Source organism: Balaenoptera musculus, chromosome 14, assembly GCF_009873245.2.
Source record: "Balaenoptera musculus isolate JJ_BM4_2016_0621 chromosome 14, mBalMus1.pri.v3, whole genome shotgun sequence".
Lineage (NCBI taxonomy): Eukaryota > Metazoa > Chordata > Mammalia > Artiodactyla > Balaenopteridae > Balaenoptera > Balaenoptera musculus.
In genome coordinates, this window is record NC_045798.1 from 12,544,728 (window position 1) to 12,563,802 (window position 19,075).

General features: G+C 43.5%; 1 protein-coding gene and 1 non-coding gene across 2 annotated transcripts in view; one reads left to right on the top strand and one right to left on the bottom strand.

Annotated features, from left to right (window-relative positions):
• The window catches only part of FBXW8 (F-box and WD repeat domain containing 8), a 130,553-nt gene extending 113,348 nt beyond the window's left edge, over positions 1–17,205 (bottom strand). The window contains exons 1-2 of the mRNA XM_036824077.1: positions 16,787–17,205; positions 2,073–2,177 (exon numbers count right to left, since the gene is read on the bottom strand). Coding sequence (XP_036679972.1) covers positions 2,073–2,177; positions 16,787–17,107 — 426 coding nt within the window. The 5' untranslated portion in view covers positions 17,108–17,205. The remainder of the gene's footprint in view (positions 1–2,072; positions 2,178–16,786) is intronic.
• On the top strand, positions 7,322–7,426 carry LOC118880431. Its single transcript, XR_005016302.1, has one exon. It is a non-coding gene; the product is annotated as a U6 spliceosomal RNA (small nuclear RNA).
• Positions 17,206–19,075: the final 1,870 nt, after the last annotated feature.

Here is a 19,075-nt window from a genome sequence, read left to right on the forward strand (position 1 = left end):
GTCATCTTTGTGCAAAAGCTCTACGAAAAAAATCCTGGCTTAGAAGATCAGAGCCACCTCAGGGGTTCTGTTTAAGGATATTTTCTATTCTTATACATGTGCTCTAAAAATTAGGTTCAACCACAAAAACCCAAATCCAACCGGCCCAAGAGGGAAGAATTCTGGTGCACAATTGGACTACTGTGTTGCAAATTAAACTGTTCACACCTGCAGAATAATCTCACCAGCATAACCAATCTACCCTGGAATGCAGCCCCACTGTACCAAAAGGGGGATTTCTTCTTCCACCAGATCCTATCTTTCACTGATAAACTCTCTGGATGAGAAAACCAGCAGCAGATGTGAAAGCCACATGGCCCTCTACAAAGCAGGAGAGCAAAAGCAATGTAAAAAGAAATGATTCCTTAAACAGCAGCTCCCTATCAAGAATGAAGATTTTATCATCTCAGGCTGACTTTGTGGAAAGCTAGCTATTAGACCCTATTCCAAGACTTTGGCTAACAGCATCAGGCTGAAATCCAGGAGCTAGACTCGTTTAGCTACACCCTTGTTTTCAACTCTTGGGAACAGGGCCAATGTGTAAAGTTAGAATATAACAAATCCAATTTCCAAGGCAAAGAAGAAGACAATGTAGGTACTCTTACTTAATGCAGTCAGTAGGCTCTGAGCATGGTTTACACTTCAAACATTTTTATTTTGTAAATTTTAGCCTCTGAATAGTTTCTTCCGAAAGATTTCCACACCCTGCATCAAAAAATATTTGCCAATACCCCCCCCCCCTTAACTGATGCTGTGGCAATCAAAAATACTGAACACTTTCTCAAATTCATATTTAAGTAGAAAAATAATTTTGATTAAGCAAAATGCTTCATAATAGGGTAAAACCATAACAGGGGAATAGAGTAAAACCAGAAACTCTCTAAATTGTCCTGTATTTTGTGTCATTTCACTGAACTGCCATGGAGTTAAACAGCTCTAGAGTCTAAGTTTGTCTACAGTTTTCACCACCCTCAAACTGCCTTAATATTTTTAACTTCATATTCATGGTGGTGTTTCGGATTTTTATTGTATAGTTCTCCTACCACTCAATTTCACCAAACTCTTTCTCCTGAAGTTACAGCAACTTGTATCAAATGCATTACAGGATCCAGGGATGGGAAACAGTAACCACTAAACAAATTACTTCTTTGGCAACGGATACCCCAGTGCCTTCTGGGGAACACAGTTGTCCATGAAAAGCCAAATGGTCAGCGATCACATACACATTAAACTTATGAGAAATTAGACATTCTTTACCAAAAGGAAGAGGATAACAGACTAACTTTAACGATATAAATGCTTGCCTCTTAAAGCATGGCCAAAGCCACACTGGCATCACCTGGCAGAAATGCAGATCATTGGGCCACACCCCAGACCTCCTGAATCCGAATTAGCATTTTATCAAGATCCCCTGCGATGCATGCACACAATAAAGTCCAGCCTAGACTGTATCTCCCACCATTCCACGCCATGGGCACGTGCCCCAGAGTAGGCATGAGATGGGTGACGCCGATCTGCAGCTCCCTCGGTGGATCTCAGCTCTCACATGCCTCTCACCTCACTGAGTGGAATTCTGGTGTTTGAAGGGTAATTTGGATTATACAGTGGAACATGACTTCACTGTTTTGTCCCCAGGCTGACCCTCAGCTCCCAACCTAACGACTGGCTTGACTGAACCGAGGCCTTGCATCTTTGCATTAGAAACGGTGAGGACATTAACAGGTCTGGCAATCTCAGTAAAGGCAAGTACAACCTTGTCAGCCTTGAGCACGCTGCCACAGGTCAGCCATAACTCAGACTGCAGGAGGAACACAGCTCTGGGACAGACGGTCACAAAAAGATAAACACGACATGGTGATGTGGAACATAATCGTTTAAGTTCAAGGTTGCTTTCCTTCAAGTAAAGCTGCTATCCAACTCATAAATTCTTTAAAGTTTGTCATTCTGTAAAGTAAATTTCTGCTATGGAGGAGCTTCCCATACTTGAATTACACATGTAGGTAAATCCTGACCATCCGTTAATGACAGCTTACCTGCGCGCACCTTCCTAGTTCTTTTCTGTCCAGATACTGAAATATATTGATTGCCAACTCGTAAGGCAGTTGGATATCAAAGAAGGGCACGTCATCCATTTCATTCTGAGGAGGAAAAAAGAAAAGAAATAAGCTTAAGATTCTGAGATATGAAAATGTTCAAATTTACAGGTCCTTTAAATGACCAGCAATAGCCTTAAGTGGTGACAAGAGGGACAATGCTGATTCCCAGGAGGAGCAAAGCGTTCTCACTATTCCGCAGAGCACAGTCACAGAACTCATTCAGAGCCTGACAGCTACTCTCAATTCTCCGGCCCCCACAAGCTCACCCTCCTTACATTCACTTATAAGCTCCACAAGACCATTTCCCGTATGCTTCAAAAAGGAGAAGCAGGGGTGCCATCTCACAACCTGGGGTGTGCCACAGGAATCAATGCAAAGGTTTGTGGAAAACCTCTCAGCTTCTAAGGAAAGGTGAGTGGTAGGCAGTCAAGAAAGAGCCTTGGAAACAGGGAGGCCACTGGTCCTTCCAGGACAACTGCTACTAGCCCCCAACTTGGAGGGGGGTGAGTGCCCACAGCGAAGAAAGGCTGACCTAGGTCACTGCAGTGTTTTCATCAGGAAGAGGGGGACGGGCCTGTGAATGTGAGCAAAGAGTAAACAAATGAAGTGCTGCTCTTGAGCAAGGTGAGTCCGGCTCCCCGTGGCCACAGGAGAAGCACAAGGTTTCCTAATGCACCCGGGGGCTTGTGCTGCTTAACCTGAGTGAGCCAGTGCAAACAGAGCAGTTCTTCTTTGGTGTCATTTATTAATGTGGAGAAATTAGAGCTCGCCTGCCTTTGGATAAGCAATTAGGGATGAGGTAACAGGCTTTATTTGAGAGATAAGGCTGTCATGACGATCCTGGTAGCACAAAGAAATACGAGGGTGAAACAGAAAAAAGGCCAAGTGTGCACATGTATCCCTCTGCCTGTTCCCGAATCCACCTGCCAAAGCTCACTTTGGTGTATGCTCCTGTAAAGCTGGGGAAAGCAGCGCTCTTCAACCCAACAAAACGTGCTTAATAAAATTCATTTTTAATAAGCTTTGGCTGACATCAGTGACTTACTGGTTGCAAGCAAATTATTAATTCACCACTCAAATACAACAGTTGTATATTGCAAGGCTGCATGAAAAGAATCAGCATTTTTAAGGGAGTGTGAGCACTGACTTAAACCCTACCACGATTCAGGGTGAAGATTTTTCTGGAATCATGTTTCCATTCATCTAGGAGTCTCAGGGCTAAAAGATAATCCAGGGCATAAGGAGGTAATGTATTCAATTGCAAAAACAGTGCAAGGCTAAGCATGAAGGCCAAGAAGGATCTCTAGAGGAAAAAAGAGGAAGAGTTGACAGTTCTCGGTGGGTAAAGAAGGAACGGAATGTTAAATCAGGACAGAAGTGTTGGCTGTACAGAAAACAACAGAAAAAAATCTGCAAGTGTAACTGGAAGACAAAGGGGTCCTTGCCTAAAAAAATAATGGAAAGTCATTTGTCTAATGTCATGCTAGGTCCCCTCCTACAGCTAATCAGCTTTACTCACCAAGAAAGAGAGGCATCACTTTCTCTATGCCCAGATCCAACTTGAGACTCCTTATCTTAACTATGGAGGGAATCGAGGAAAGCTGCACACAGTACAAGACTATCATTCACAGCCCTGGACTTCCTTCTGCTTACTCTTTTGGATTTTTTGACTATGGTGAGGTGGAGAAGCCTACCTTATCCACTCAGTAAAGAAACAAGAGAAGAATGTTCCCTGTCCTCATACAAGCAGAATAAAGGCAAAGAAAAGTCTGCACTCATGCAAACTGAACTCATAATTAGCTTTTTTTTTTCCTCCCCGCTGCCAGAAGCATTGCTTTCTTCAGTCGGTCCCTTCGGGACTCCCTATAAACTGATGTCTGTACTTGACACTACTGCGATGAAGCATGAGAAATCATGTCTGTTTTTAGTTTTGCTGGTGCAGAAAAGTCACAATTCTGGTGGCAGGTGCCTTCTCCCTTTTGCCTGTTCGTTGGCCAGTTCTCTATTCTCATCCTAGAAAATAACGCCTCTGCCTTAGCATACTCCAAACTCTGCCACCATCCTCCTTCATCCCAGCCCCCATGGCCTCTGGGATGCAGCAGAGCATGGAGGTTTAGAGCACAGATTCCAACTGATCATCCTAGTTCTGCCACCTGACTAGCCACGAGACCAGGCTAAATGCATCTGATTCTTAGCTTCCTCATCTATGAAACAGATACTAACACACCTATTGTGTTATTCATAGGGTAGTTATGAGAATAAAATGAAATAATACATGGAAAGGGCCTGGCACAAGTATACAGGCTAAAGCATGCAATAATTGATTGTTAATAGTACTATTTTCTTTCCTTGAGTGGCATTCCAGGTCCCTTTTTTTCCTTCAACACATACTTTTGATTAGGTCCACATTCCACGTAGCCCCCACGTCAGCTTGTTGTTTACACAGAAAGTTGTCTCCCTTTGTCACGAGATAAGCACATGACAGTCGATGACAGTGGAACGGGGATGGTACAGCAGAAGCTGTCATTCAGAAATATGAATACTGAAAGTATCCACACAACAAGGGCTTTTCCAAGAGGGCTTTTAAAAAAGAATCATCAATTTAAAAAGGTTATACCACAGTAATAACTACAGACGGATCTGCTCTAGTGCACAGAGGATGAAAAGGAGGTAGACAGCAGGGTGTGAATGACCAGTCCGGGGTATTAGGGCTCCCACACCAACAAAGTCAGAGACGCCATGCTGGTCTCACTGTTAACACACGGTGTGATTGTTCTTGATCATTTATAAGTTCTGGAGAGCAACAACTGCTTCAAAGCACTGAATTATAATTATGTAAACACCAACATCACAAAGCCAAACTTTTTTTTAAATCACTGTGCTCTTAGAAAAGGGAACTCTCCTACACTGTTGGTGGGAATGTAAATTGATACAGCCACTATGGAGAACAGTATGGAGGTTCCTTAAAAAACTAAAAATAGAACTACCATATGACCCAGCAATCCCACTACTGGGCATACACCCTGAGAAAACCATAATTCAAAAAGAGTCATGTACCACAATGTTCATTGCAGCACTATTTACAACAGCCAGGACATGGAAGCAACCTAAATGTCCATCGACAGATGAATGGATAAAGAAGATGTGGCACATATATACAATGGAATATTACTCAGCCATAAAAAGAAACGAAATTGAGTTATTTGTAGTGAGGTGGATGGACCTAGAATCTGTCATACAGAGTGAAGTAAGAGAAAGAGAAAAACAAATACCGTATGCTAACACATATATATGGAATCTAAAAAAAAAAAAAAAAAAAAAAAACAGGTTCTGAAGAACTTAGGGGCAGGACAGGAATAAAGACGCAGACGTAGAGAGTGGACTTAAGGACACGGGGAGGCGGAAGGGTAAGCTGGGACGAAGTGAGAGAGTGGCATGGACATATATACACTACCAAATGTAAAATAGCTAGCTAGTGGGAAGCAGCCGCATAGCACAGGGAGATCAGCTCAGTGCTTTGTGACCACCTAGAGGGGTGGGATAGGGAGGGTGGGAGGGAGACACAAAAGGGAGGGGATATGGGGATATATGTATACATATAGGTGATTCACTTTGTTATACAGCAGCAACTAACACAACAATGTAAAGCAATTATACTCCAATAAATACGTTAAAAATAATAATAATAAAATAAAAGGTGTGAAGAGTGGGGAAAAAAAATCACTGTGCTCTTAGAATTGCATCTAAACTCCAAAATGATGGTCAATCCCTAACAGATCAAGTCCCAAACTCTTATGTAAATGACCTTCCCTGTTGCTACCACTGGCTGGGAATGGCAGGAAAAAAAAAAAAGAAACCAACATACTAAAGGAAGGTCCACATCTCCACATCTTAAGAAATATGTAGGGGCTTCCCTGGTGGCGCAGTGGTTAAGAATCCGCCTGCCAATGCAAGGGACACGGGTTCGAAACCTGGCCTGGGAAGATCCCACATGCCGTGGAGCAACTAAGCCCGTGCACCACAACTACTGAGCCTGCGCTCAGGAGCCCGCAAGCCACAACTACTGAGCCCACGTGCCACAACTACTGAAGCCTGCGTGCCTAGAGCCTGTGCTCCACAACAAGAGAAGCCACCGCAATGAGAAGCCCACGCACTGCAACAAAGAGTAACCCCCGCTCACCGCAACGAGAGAAAGCCTGCCCACAGCAATGACGACCCAACACAGCCAAAAATTAAAAAAACAAACAAACAAATAAATAAATTTATTAAAAAAAAAAAAAGAAATATGTAGACCCACAAGGTCAAGAGACCAAATGCTGAAGTTTCATGTTGCACCCTTAGAATCTTTCTGGCAAGACATTCTATCATTGGCTCTTGTAGTGGAGGCTGTGGTGGGTCACTCAGATTCCCCCTCTGGATCCATGACACTTTCCCCCCAGATGCCCAGAATGCTGCCTGCCACTGGCTCATAGTTGTGTCCCTTCCCAGGCACTGCCCTTGGCCAAAAAGCTGCCTCATTCCAGGTTACACTCCCTCCTCGAGGGCAGTGTGCACCCAATGACTACTCAACAGCTGACTATAAAGACCTCTATGTGGGACCCCTCAGAAAGGCCAACCCACGAAACCACCTGCATGCAAATCTCTATCTCAGAGTCTGTTTCACGGAAAATCTAATCTTTATTCCCAAATAGTCTTGTGTTCAGCACATTCACAAGGGCTCTTATGCACAACTCCAGAGACATTAGTCTAGGTAACCTACTTCCCTTTCTACTAAGGAGGTAACAGTGGAATGCAGGTAAGTTAGAGTGATGTTATTATACCAAAAAAGAAAAAACTAGAGCAGCTTCAAGGTTAAGTAAATCACTCATAAACTTCTCTCTCTTATTATTAGTAACATATCACTTGGGGAACACCTTACAAAAGATTGAGAGTTACGAGCATGCTTGATCCTGTGGTTAAATATCTAATTCTTTTATAGGTACAGCATAATTTGACAAGGATGTGGAGCCACATCCTGGACAGAGGCTGCAGCCCAGTAACCACATATACCTTAATAGCAGCAGCAAGAAGGTCCTAAGCACTCTCATTTGGTACTACCCTGGTTCACAAAGTAAAAAAAAAAACCAAAAACTACTACTTGCTACTAGTGTGCAGAGAAATACCCTGCCATCTAAAAGGTGCTATTAGCGCTTGCTTCGGCAGCACATATACTAAAATTGGAACGATACAGAGAAGATTAGCATGGCCCCTGTGCAAGGATGACGCAAATTCATGAAGCGTCCCCTATTTTTAGCAATTATACTCCAATAAAGATGTTAAAAAAGAATTTAACTGCAGTCTCTAAATAGAAAAAAAAATTAAAAATAAAAAAAATTAAAGGTGCTATCAGACTTCCATCTAGGCTATTTTGAAGCATACAGCCACCCTAAAAGTTATGGGCCACATTAACCAACTATATCTATACTAACTTAAATATGGAAATGGACAAGTTGGCAGTTCAGAAACTAAGATATCCCAAGAAGAAAAGAGACACTTGAAATATAGGAAACTTGGTCATACTATAAACATGTCAGTATGACTACAATGTTTAGAGAATAATTTAGAATGGACAAATTTATGCTACAGAAGACCATACAGAAGACCAGTAAATTTAAAGTATTAACATTCCTTCAAATTTAAAGAAGGACACCCTTTGGACAACATACAACTTGGGTTTTAATTTTTTTTTTAATGGTTGAGATATTGATTCTCTCTCCAGTATTGGTGACTCTTGTCCTGTATTATACATCAAAATCATCTGTGGAGGTGTGTGTGTGTGTGTGTGTGTGTGTGTGTGTGTGTGCACGCGCGCGTGTGCGTGTGTGTGTGTGTGTGCTTTTTAAACCAAAAGCCCAGGGTCTCACTCAGACCTAATGTCCCAAATTCCCAGGGATGGGGCTCAAGCAACTCTTCCTCAGGAATCCCCATACAAACCAAAAGTTGAGAACCACAACCCTAACTTACCAAAAGATGTAAGAATCAATCCTTTCCCAATCAAGCCAAAAAAAAAAAAAAAAAAAAAAACCCACCACAAAGAGGTCATGTTACTTTGTTAATTCAAAGTCAGTGAATACTAGATTTTCCCAAAGTCTACTGGACTTACTCCAAAAACGCTAAGAGAAATTGCAAATAGATCCATCCCCAGGGAGGCTGATTTGTACTCTTATGTGCTAATGTAAGACTAATTCTGTAAATGGACTGGTTTTGTGCCTTACTGTTAGAAATTTAATCTGTCTTCTCTTGTTTAGTAGAAGAAGGGATAATTACTAAGAGCCAAATCAGTAAAAAGTGAAGAAACTGACTTAAAGTTTGTTCCCAGTGTAATCTCCAGGGCAAACAACACGAAAGATCTCTCTAGATGGTGTTTTAAGAAACTAAGAAAAGCACCTGAGTTCAAACAATAGATACAAAGCATTTCTGCTAAATCTGTCACTGAAAGGAGACTGTTTTCTACATGAATTTATCTCAACTTTCTACATACTGCTAAGGAGTAGACGCACACAATCTCAATCAGAAGGAATAGATGAGTTCCAGTTTCACCCACATTTTCTTTAAGAAAAATAAAATTAGTTGATTAGGGGAAAAAAAGGTCTGAAACACTGTCAAGATAAACAGCCATTCATTTACATTCCCAAATGTGTCTCAAAACACGTTCTTATTTATACAAAAGAAAAAAAATGACAGAAGTCCACCAAAATGTTAACAGCTGTAGCCACTGAGCAATGACATTACAAGAGATTTTTGTTTTCGTCTTTCTATTCTTCTGAATTTCCTCAATATTTTTACAATAACCATGTGATAGTTTCACAAAGAAAAACAATACATTTTTAAGATAAGGTGTTTTATGTTCAAAACACCATCTGAATTCAGGTCCATGCCAGGTGCTGGGCGGAGGGAGGTACTGTTAGCAAATGTATAAGAAATGATATCAACACTCAAAGAGCTAAAATCTTTTATAGAGCTAAATCACTGTCACGTAAAATGGAATAAAAACTGGAGTCTACAAAAGGCAATAGAGATAGGCCCCCAAGGTATTCCCAAGTTCATCAGGAAGCCAGCTATTTAGAACCTGGAAATCATTTCTCCGAAGCAACAATGCTGTAAAGAGTGGTTAAGCTCCCAAGCAGCCCACAAAAAGCCAACTTATCTTTTAACATTTAACCTAATCCCCTGCCTCGCTATGAGAAAGAGCAAAAGGTATTCAATAAATTTTTGTTGACAGCATACGTGGATGATATAACTGAACTTTAACACTACAATATCTAACAGGTACATCGCACTGCATACAGTAGATGCACATTAATCGTCCATGGGATTTGATTTTTTGTAATGGGCTTTCCCACTTCAAGAGCAATTATCATTCACCACCTACTGGTATAATTCCCCTGGGCACTCTGGCAAGGGGTGGACACAAGAGAGCAATCTAAACGATTGGGCAGCGAGGGCTGCGGCGACCCCAGGAAGCCGGGCAGTGGAGAAAGCTAGGGAGGCAGAGGAGGCACGACCTCTGCTTTCAAAGCCCCCTTTTAGTCTAAACTGGGATACAGTTTTTCTCTCCAGAAAGAAGTCAGGAGGGGGAGGGAGAGCTCCCTTATCAAAAGCTTCCGGTCCCAGAAGGGCCTGTGTGGGTATGGTTTGTTTGTGGAAAGATTTTCACATCAAGGGTCCCAAATACTCCAAGCACATTCATACCATCAGAATTGGCTATATAATTTGTAGAGCCCAGTGGAAAACGGAAATGAGGGGCCCCTTGTTTAATATTAAGAATGTCAAGATGGCAACAACAGAGCATTAAACCAAGCACAGGGTGCTTCTAAGCCTGGGGCCCCATGTGACCACACAGGTCACATGGGCCCATGAGGCCAGCTGGCCCTGGCCACCACAGAACCTTTGCACTTGCCATTCTCTGCCTAGAATGCCCTCCCCCAAATCTCTGCACACTTGCTCCCTCACCTCTTCCATAAGCATGACCTTCCCAGGAAGGCCCTCTTGGATAGCACCATCCCCAACACATACACACTACCCTTCCACCTGCTTTATTCTTCTCCAGGGCATCTATTACCTGACAATTATTTGGTCATTGTCCATCTCCCTCTTGCCTGGAATGTGGGCTTTATAAGAGCATGAATTTTTTCTCACTTGTTCACTGCTGTAGCCTCAGTGCCTAGAAGAGTACCTGGTACCAGGAAGCCACCTAATGAGTACTTGAGGAGTGAATGAATGGAGCCCAGGCTGCTTCAAGCAGCAGAACCTTTCAACAAACAGACGTCCTAAGTTACAAGCTGTTCTAGTGTACACAGAGACCATTTCAAAACGTGCCCAAGTAGACATGTGCTCACTCATAACAGGAAAAAAATGCACGGCACTGACAAGAGAACGTTTTAGTTGGAGTAAAGGAAAAGGCAGAGAACCTTGGGCTGGAGGGATCAGGGGAGAGTTAACATAGGAACAAGAATCAAGTTAAGCCTTAAAAGGAAGGCAAAGGACAGAAAGAGGAAGGAAAGTCACTCCAGGTAAGCCAATGCATGAGTTCACATTTGACTCGGTTGCCTTCTCATCTTGTATTAGTCAGTTTCCTTACTTGTTTCTAACTTTAAAAAAAGAGGAAAGTCAAGTCATCAAATTGACCTTGTTGACAACATAGATGTAGGCTCTGACAAATTAAATATTGACAAAGTGAGCAATAAATATTGGCCAACAGTATTAAACCTTTCATCAGGCCTGAAAACCCAAATCGTACCTCTCTGAATGTTCACAGGGGTTCTAACCATCATAGAGCCTCCTTATAAGGCTGCTGTTGGAAGCAGCAGCTCTGCCCATGTTATTTCAATTCCACACATGCCGACGGGGCCCTCACTGCACTGAGTACCATAGGTGGGGTTACAAGAGGAAGACAAGAGACCCTGCCCTCCAGGGATTCCAGGGGGCGGCTTGAAGCAAGAGGCTCACCAGGGATAAGCTTTAGCAAAGAGGAAGTGAGACAGTATAATGAACTCTTCTGCAATACTAATGATAATAATAGCACCAGCTTTAATTTACTGTCTACTTATTGTAAGCCAGCTTGGTGCTAAGAATGTCCCAGCCTCTACACAAGATCATACTAACCTGGTCCTCATTTGATAAGTAAGGCAGGCTAAGTGACCTGCCCAAGGTCAGACAACCAGTCAGCGGCAGAGACCGCATCTGAACTCCGGTCCGCCCGATTCCAAGCCTGGACTTGTAACCAGAGCCATCCTGTTCCATTAATGCTACCCTTTCAGTTAAAAGAAGCGAGACTAGGCTTCTGAGCTCAGGGACTGGGTCCATTCTGCTTACTACTGATTCCCTGGCACCCAGCTGACCCACAAATATGTTGGATGAACAGAAACCACTTACATTGCTACAGTTAGTGCTGCTTCAAACAGTTACCCACTTAAAGTGGTCATCTGTTGTTTCTGCCCAACCTCCATCCCCGCTTTTCTTTTAGGAAACCACCCTACTCTTAGTCAACATGGCTTAGGTGGGGCTGACCCCACTCTTAGTCAACATGAGTGGGCAGTGGATATGGGCCTGGCCAATCTGCGTCAGTGACTGGTTTGAGGATGGCTCCATGACCCAGTCTGGATCAATGGGAATTTAAGTTCATGACTTCTGCTGCATAAAACAGATGCTCTCTTTCCCCTGGGTTGCTAAGCTGACAGAATATAAGACTGGAGTTGCTGGCAGCCATTTTATCCCAAATTGGGATAAAGCCAATTCTATGAATAAAGCCAAGGCTATGAATAAAGCCAACAAAAGGAAAGCAGGACTGAGAGATGGAGAGATTTCTACAGAGAAAAAAAATTTTGTAACTATTGAGGTAACTGATGTTAACTAAACTTACTGTGGTAATCATTTTGTAACATATACATATGTCAAGTCACCGTGCTGTACCTGTCAGTGTTCTATGTCAATTATATCTCAGTAAAACTGGGGTGGGGGGAGGACAAAAAGAGATGGAGAGACTTCTAGTTACATCATAAAACCACCCAGAACAAGGACCACACCTGGAATTTTCAGTTACAGGAATCAACAGATTCCAGTTTGGTTTTTTTTAAGCCAGTCTGAGTTGGGTGCTGACTGCTTGCAGCCCAGAGTCCTGACACATCACCTAAATAGAGACGGGACCGAGCAACTGGATTTCATAACCACCACAGTGAAGAAAGCAGCAGCATACTTGCAATTATACTTCACTAACTGTGAGAAGCCTGAGTTTACTGAGAAAGGGAAAAAAAACAAAAAGGACAAAGTGCCTACTGCCTCTAAAATTCCATGCAGGGCTGTATCATTTCTTTCACTAACTCAACCATATACCAAGAAGACAATTTAGGTGTCCCTAACTCACCACCTAAAACAGATGGTTTCTAAGCACTATTACTAAAAGCTTCACAAGAGAAGACGAGGCTCAATGGGCGTCATTTCTAAGTTTTCATTTCAGCTGGGCTTGTCCATCAAAGGTCTTGCCTGTACCCGGCCATGTGACACTACAAGGCGATGCTGTTCACGTACCCATCAAGAGGCAATTTCACTCCTGACTGCTAACGTACTAGTTGTTCTTGCTCTAGTGATGATACTGAAAACTGAAGTGAGAGAGACTGCACCAAAAATACAACAGGATGTGCTGGTATAGCAGAGTGCTCCAAAGGTGGGGAAAAAGGGGAGAGGGGTTGTTAGGAGGTGGTACCGGCTTTTTATTTCCCTTTCATGTCAACTGGATGAGCCTGTCAGAGTTTCTGGGGAGCCCCAAATGGAACTAAATTTTCCTTCTCAGGAGTCACCCACAGATCAAAGGGTTCTTGGGAAGACATAAGGCAAAGACCACAAACTCATGGCCCAAGGCAAATCTAGTCGAAGGAGAGGCGGTGTTTTCTATTAACAAAAACTAGAAGTGGGAAGAGTTTTTGTGGTAGATTGTTATATTAACTAGTCCCCTAATTTGTTTATGCCTCTCTGTGTTCAAGCATTTGGGTATCTGACTCTGGGTGTGGCCATATGAATTGCTTTGGTCAATGAGACAATAACAAACATGACCTAGGCAGAGACTTCAAAAGCCCTTGGGGGCTGGGACTTGCCTTTTTGCTGCTCTCATAACTCTGGTAAGGTCCACCCAGGGCTAACGTGCTGGAAGATGAGACACATAATCCAGACACACACACACAACCAGAAGCGGAGCTGCCTCGCTGACAGGAGTTAACCTCAGACAGGTACATGAGCCCACTCATGCCCAGCCCAACTGCCACTCTGCAAGATGGTGAGCTAAATAAATCTTGGTTGTCTTAAGCCAAAGTTTTGGGGGTTTTTTGTAGCAAAAACTGATAGAGCCCACATAAAAATACATAATTGCAATTTGGGGGGAAAAAACCCTAAAGACTCTGCAACACCAGGACCACATTCCTACACGGCAACAAGCAGCTGAACTGGGCAGAGGCTCTCGCTTTTAGCCCAGCCACAGCTTACATTTTCCAATTCATCACTATCATCTCATCCATGCTAGGGTCACATTCAGTTGCCATATGTAGTCTCAGTTGGGTGGTGGTATATTTATGGCAAAGAAGAAAGTGAAATACTATATTCCACATACTCCAGTTACTATGAAAAGAGAAAAAACCAGTACAACCACTTTGGAAAACGGTCATTATCTACTAAGGCTGAACATACACATATCTTGTAACCCAGCAATTCCACTCCTAAGCAAATACCCAAGAAGAGTGTGTACATACGTTCCAAAAGATGTACAAAATGTTCACAGCAGCACTATTCCTGACAGCCCCAAACTGGCTATCAACAAACTAGTTATCAACAATGCCTATCAACAGTAGAATTAGTAAGATGTGGCATATTCATAGGGATAAATCTCATACATAATGCTATGCACAAGAACCCAAAAGTATGTGCTGTATGATTCTACTTATATAGTTCAAAATCAGATAAAATTAAAATAAGATGTTAGAAGTCAGGTGAGTGGTTACCCTTGGGTGGAATGGCACACATAGGGGTTCTGAAAAGCTGGTAATGCTGTTCTGTAACCTGGGTGCTGTTTACATTGATGTGTACACTCTTGGAAATACATCAAGATGTACATTTATGGTTGGTACACTTCAATAGAGAGGTTGCCTTTTTTTTTTAATTTTTAAAAAGTGGGGAAACAAGACCAAGAGGAGGGCTGTGCTTCAAGAAAAAATGGTTAAGTATTTTTCTTTAGGGGTATTGTGAAGACAATATCTACACCATTATGTTTACTACTAAATGTGACAAAAAGAACGGTAGCTGTTATGAAACAAATTATTACAAAAGTATGGCTGGAATCTGAAGACACAACACCTGATGAACTAAGAAAAAAAGGATCAAATGAGTGACATGTAGCCTGCTTCACTCATTTGCATTTCCTCCCTGCCCTCTGTGGGCTTTGGGACTTACAACCCCTGAAATACCTTTTCTATAAAGGCTGCCATCATTTCTCAGACTGAAGATACTGGGTGGGTCCCTTAAAACAATTACTTTCCTAAACCTCAGCTGTCATATGGGGCTAATGCTGTCCACTGCAGAGGGTCATTGGGAGAACTGAAGAAGACAACGTCTCTAAACCCTGACAAGACAATACCAAGGAGACAAACAAGTAAGCATGCAATGAATTATTATTACTTTATTTTTTATTTATAGCAGTGTCACTGATGGTTGCTAAGTACAAAAAACAAACAAAAAAACAAAACCACTAGCGGTGCCCCAAAGTTTGGATGCTCCTCACGGTAGTTTAGAGCCTAGCAGAACCGAATGTGCTGATTCCAAAGGGAGCAGAAGGGATCAAGGGCATATACTCCAGGGCAGGTTTTTTCTAACTATAAATGAAACAGATTCTGAAGTCCCTTGGATCCTCCAGCAGGCAGGCCGTTTCCATTTTTAGGATACTTCAGTTAGGGCTCCACTATTTTTGTTATCAATGCCTGTGCCTCAGGAATGTTAGGACAAGAAAGACTAGGGAATCAAGACCTCAAACCAAAATAAGCTGTACAGCTGAGAACAATGTCTCAAACTCACCTGATCATCCCAATCACCAGGTTTCTGGGCCCCTCCTCTAGAAACTGATGCAGCAGGGCTGGGAAGGGCCAGAACCTAGATTTTAATAAGGCTTAATGTGATTGTTACAGCAAGTCAAGTTTAGGGAACTCCTACCTGGTGAAATTTAAAGTCCAACAGATCTGAATCCAAATTCAATCCCAAGAACTTGCAGCTGGGTAACCCTGGGCAAATTACAGAAAACCTGCATTTCCTCCTTTGTAAAATGAGACTGATAATACCTACCTCCCAGGATTGTTGTGACTCCTGAATACAATGCCACTTTCACTGGGGAGGATGTGCGAGGCCCCAAATGTGCCTTTGTCCTAATAATCCACATTCCTGTTTCTCTTTACCCCCAGAGCTGGTCTTGCCTCAGCCTACAAGTTTACTTTTGTGGGGATAACTTCTGTGTAGATCTGGACTGGCCTGAACAGCTTATCAGGTGCTAAGTCACCTTCCCAAGGCATTGAAAAATTTAATTTTTACATGTCAGACTTCTTCAGTGATGACCCGCTTCTTACAGAAGCACGCATGACGCCAATATGAATTTTCATATATAAGAATTAACACATTAAATGAGAATGCTTATAACACACACATACACACACAAAAAAAGGTTATATCTAACCTTAGAGATAGGCAGAGCACAGAACCAGAAACTTTGTGAAATCTTATAGCTACTAATGTTATTTGAATATAACTACATATTATGTTGAATAAGCCATTTCTTCTGGAAACAGCTTAGCAATTACAGAATTACTCCCAATTGAGAAGCCATAGACGCTGCCTTTGAGCCCAACTTAAGTCATTAAAACCTGCTGCCTTTTTCCAACTCTTAAACATGAATGTGTTTCAGGTGATCTTGATTGTGCCAACTTTGTGAAAGAGGCTTTTTTTTTTTTTTTTTTTTTTAAAGAGAGAGGGTTCCTGGCTTCCTCCAGATTCTGGAAGGGATTCATACCCCACAAAATGGGCACTATGATTAGCATGGAGGTTCTTATCAAAAGTTTTTTTTCTGCTTTAACTGAAGTAATACATGAACAGTTAGAAAAACTTGAATTGTACAAACACTATATAGAGAAAAGTTAAAATTCCTTCCTAACCACGTCGTGAGTTCTCCTCCCCAAAGGCAACCTTGTTAAAAGTTTAGGAACCCTTCTGGATCAGGATTTCTCGGTCTCATACTTGCTGACATTTTAGGCCAAATAATTTTTTGTGGGTGCTGTCCTGTGCATTGTAGAATGTTCATGAGCATTCCTGGCCTCTAACCACTAGACGCTTGCAGCGAACACACCTCCGCCCCAATTGTGGCATCCAAAAATGTCTGCAGACACTGGCAAAACGGGGGACAAAATCGCCCCCAGCTGGGAACCACACCTTCCAGAGATACTCAATGCACACACACACACAGGGGTGTGTACCTCTACTCATTTCCCCACCCCCACACTGGCGGCACACAGTTACTTTCCAACTCATTAGGCGGTCTGTACCGGGGCGACGGCCAGCCCGTGCCTCGGCGGGAGGCGACGGCCACTCACCAGGTCCCGGATGAGCTGGTCCACCAGCTGCTCCCCGCCGCCGGCAGCCTCGCGGGCCGGAGGGGAGCGGGAACGGCTCGCCGCCTCCTGCCTCTCGGCCCGGGTCGCCCGCGCCGCCGGGGGCCGCCCTGCGCCCTCCAAAAGGCCCTGGGCCAGCGCCAGGTACCCCGAGGCCTGCTGCTCGCCGCGCCCAGGGACCACCTCGGGCCGCCGCGGCCGCCGCTCGGTAGCCTCGGGCCGCCGCCGCTTCCTCAGCGCCTGGGCCTGCGCCAGCTCCTCCTGCCAGCGCCGGCGGAACTCGTCCAGACTGTGGTCGTCCATCGCCGCCGCTCCCGGCCCGCCGCGTCCCCCTCGGCCCACCAGGTGCCACGGGACGGTCCCTCCGCGGGAAGTGTCCGCCGCCGCCGGAAACCGCCGCCGCTGCCGCGCTCTGGTTCCGGGTGGGCTGCCCCGCCCCGCCCCGCCCCGCCCCGCCCCGCCCCGACCCCAGTGCGTCCCTCCGGCTGTCCCTGGCACTGTGGCTTGCGGCAACCCAGGCCGGGGTCTGTGCCCTGCCCCCGCCCCCAGCTTCTCAACTTTCCGCTTGTGGCTTTTGCCAAGCGCAGACTGTGCGCCAAGCCCTGTTTTTTCATTCAAACATGCATTGAGCAACTACTATGTCAGGCGCTGAGAATTCAGTATTTGAATCTGCAGCAACAAAAATAATCTCTTTCCTCTTGGGGTTTGCATTCAAGTGAGGGGTTGGGAAGGAGGAGGCGTTCAACAAACGAATATGAACGTTTGAATCCGTGGGAGGCGTTATGAAGAAGCTAAAACAAGATAAGGTAATAAAACAAGGCGACGGATGGGGATGGGCGGATTACTTTTAGAAGGATGGTCAGAGAATGGACTGTATGATGTGTCATGTGAACTAAAAGCTAAATGAGGAGAGAAACCAGCCATGGGAAGATCAGATCTCAGAAGAGATCTTTCCAGAAGGAACTGCAAGTGAGAGGGCTATGAGATTGGAAAGAAAGAGGCATACAATAGCATACCAACTTCTAAGGGCTTTGTATCTGTTGTTCGCTCCTCAGGGACTTTTATCCCCACCTTGACCTGGTTAACTCTTACACATCTTTCATATCTCAGTTCTCCTCCCAAACCCCACCCCCGCAAATCAGGTCTCCCTGCTATTCATTCTTAACTGCATCCCATACTTATAGCACAGAACACAATTTGTAATTTTATATCTGTGTGATGTCTTACTAACATCTCCCTTCCCTACTGGACTGTCAGTTTTTAGCTTGGAGGCCAGTGATTAATAGGAGCTCAATAAATATTTACTTAATAACAACCCTTAAAGTGAGAACTACTGTCTCCACTTTACCGATAAATAGCCACAAATCACACAGCTGGTAATTTGCAGACCCAGGATTCCAATCCTCTTTCATAGAGCCCACACATCTAAACCAGCTAGGAACCATTTGGCGGCACCTCTGGTTAGTGTGTGTGTGTGTGTGTGTGTGTGTGTGTGTGCGTGTGTGTGTGTGTCTGTTTTCAAATTCAGTGGTATCACCAGCATGGTTGTTGACAGCCTGGGTGCCAGAGTTGGATCTAGGTGGGAATCCCAGCACCTTCATTTACTCACATCCTCTTTCTTCCAGCAATTCCGCTTCTAGGAATTTATCCAAGAGAAGAAAATTGAGGAGTTCAAAGAATACCTTCAAGGAGGTTCACTGAAGCATTGTTTATAGTGCTAAATATCAGAAGCAATCTAAGTAGTTGACAATAGGGCATTGGTTAACTAAGTTATGCTCCATTAGAATGTAAGAAAGATCCTAACTGGCTTGTCAGCTTCATGAGAGCAGAGACCTGATCTGTTTGTTCTTTGCTATGTCTTCAGTGCTCAAAACAGTGTCTGGCACATAGTACTACAAATAATGAATGAGTAAATGAAAAACTGTGCAGCTATTAAATTACATTGGAGAAGAAAACTTAACTATGTGAAAATTATTCACAATATAGCAAAGTCAGGATACATAACTGTATGTATGGCATGATCCCAGTGATGTCTCTTAAAGAGAGTATATGCATTAAGAAGAATATACACCCAAATCTTACCAAAAGAGATCTCTAGAGAGAACAGAATTATGGGTGATTTAGTGTTCTTTATCTTTATCTGTATATTATAATTTGCTACAATAAATGTTGTCCCAGCCTGAGTTCCTCCAGAAAGCAGAGCCTGAGACCTAGGCTTGCAGGCAGCTAGTTATTTGTAGGAGTGATTCCAGAGAAGAAGCGTGGGGGACC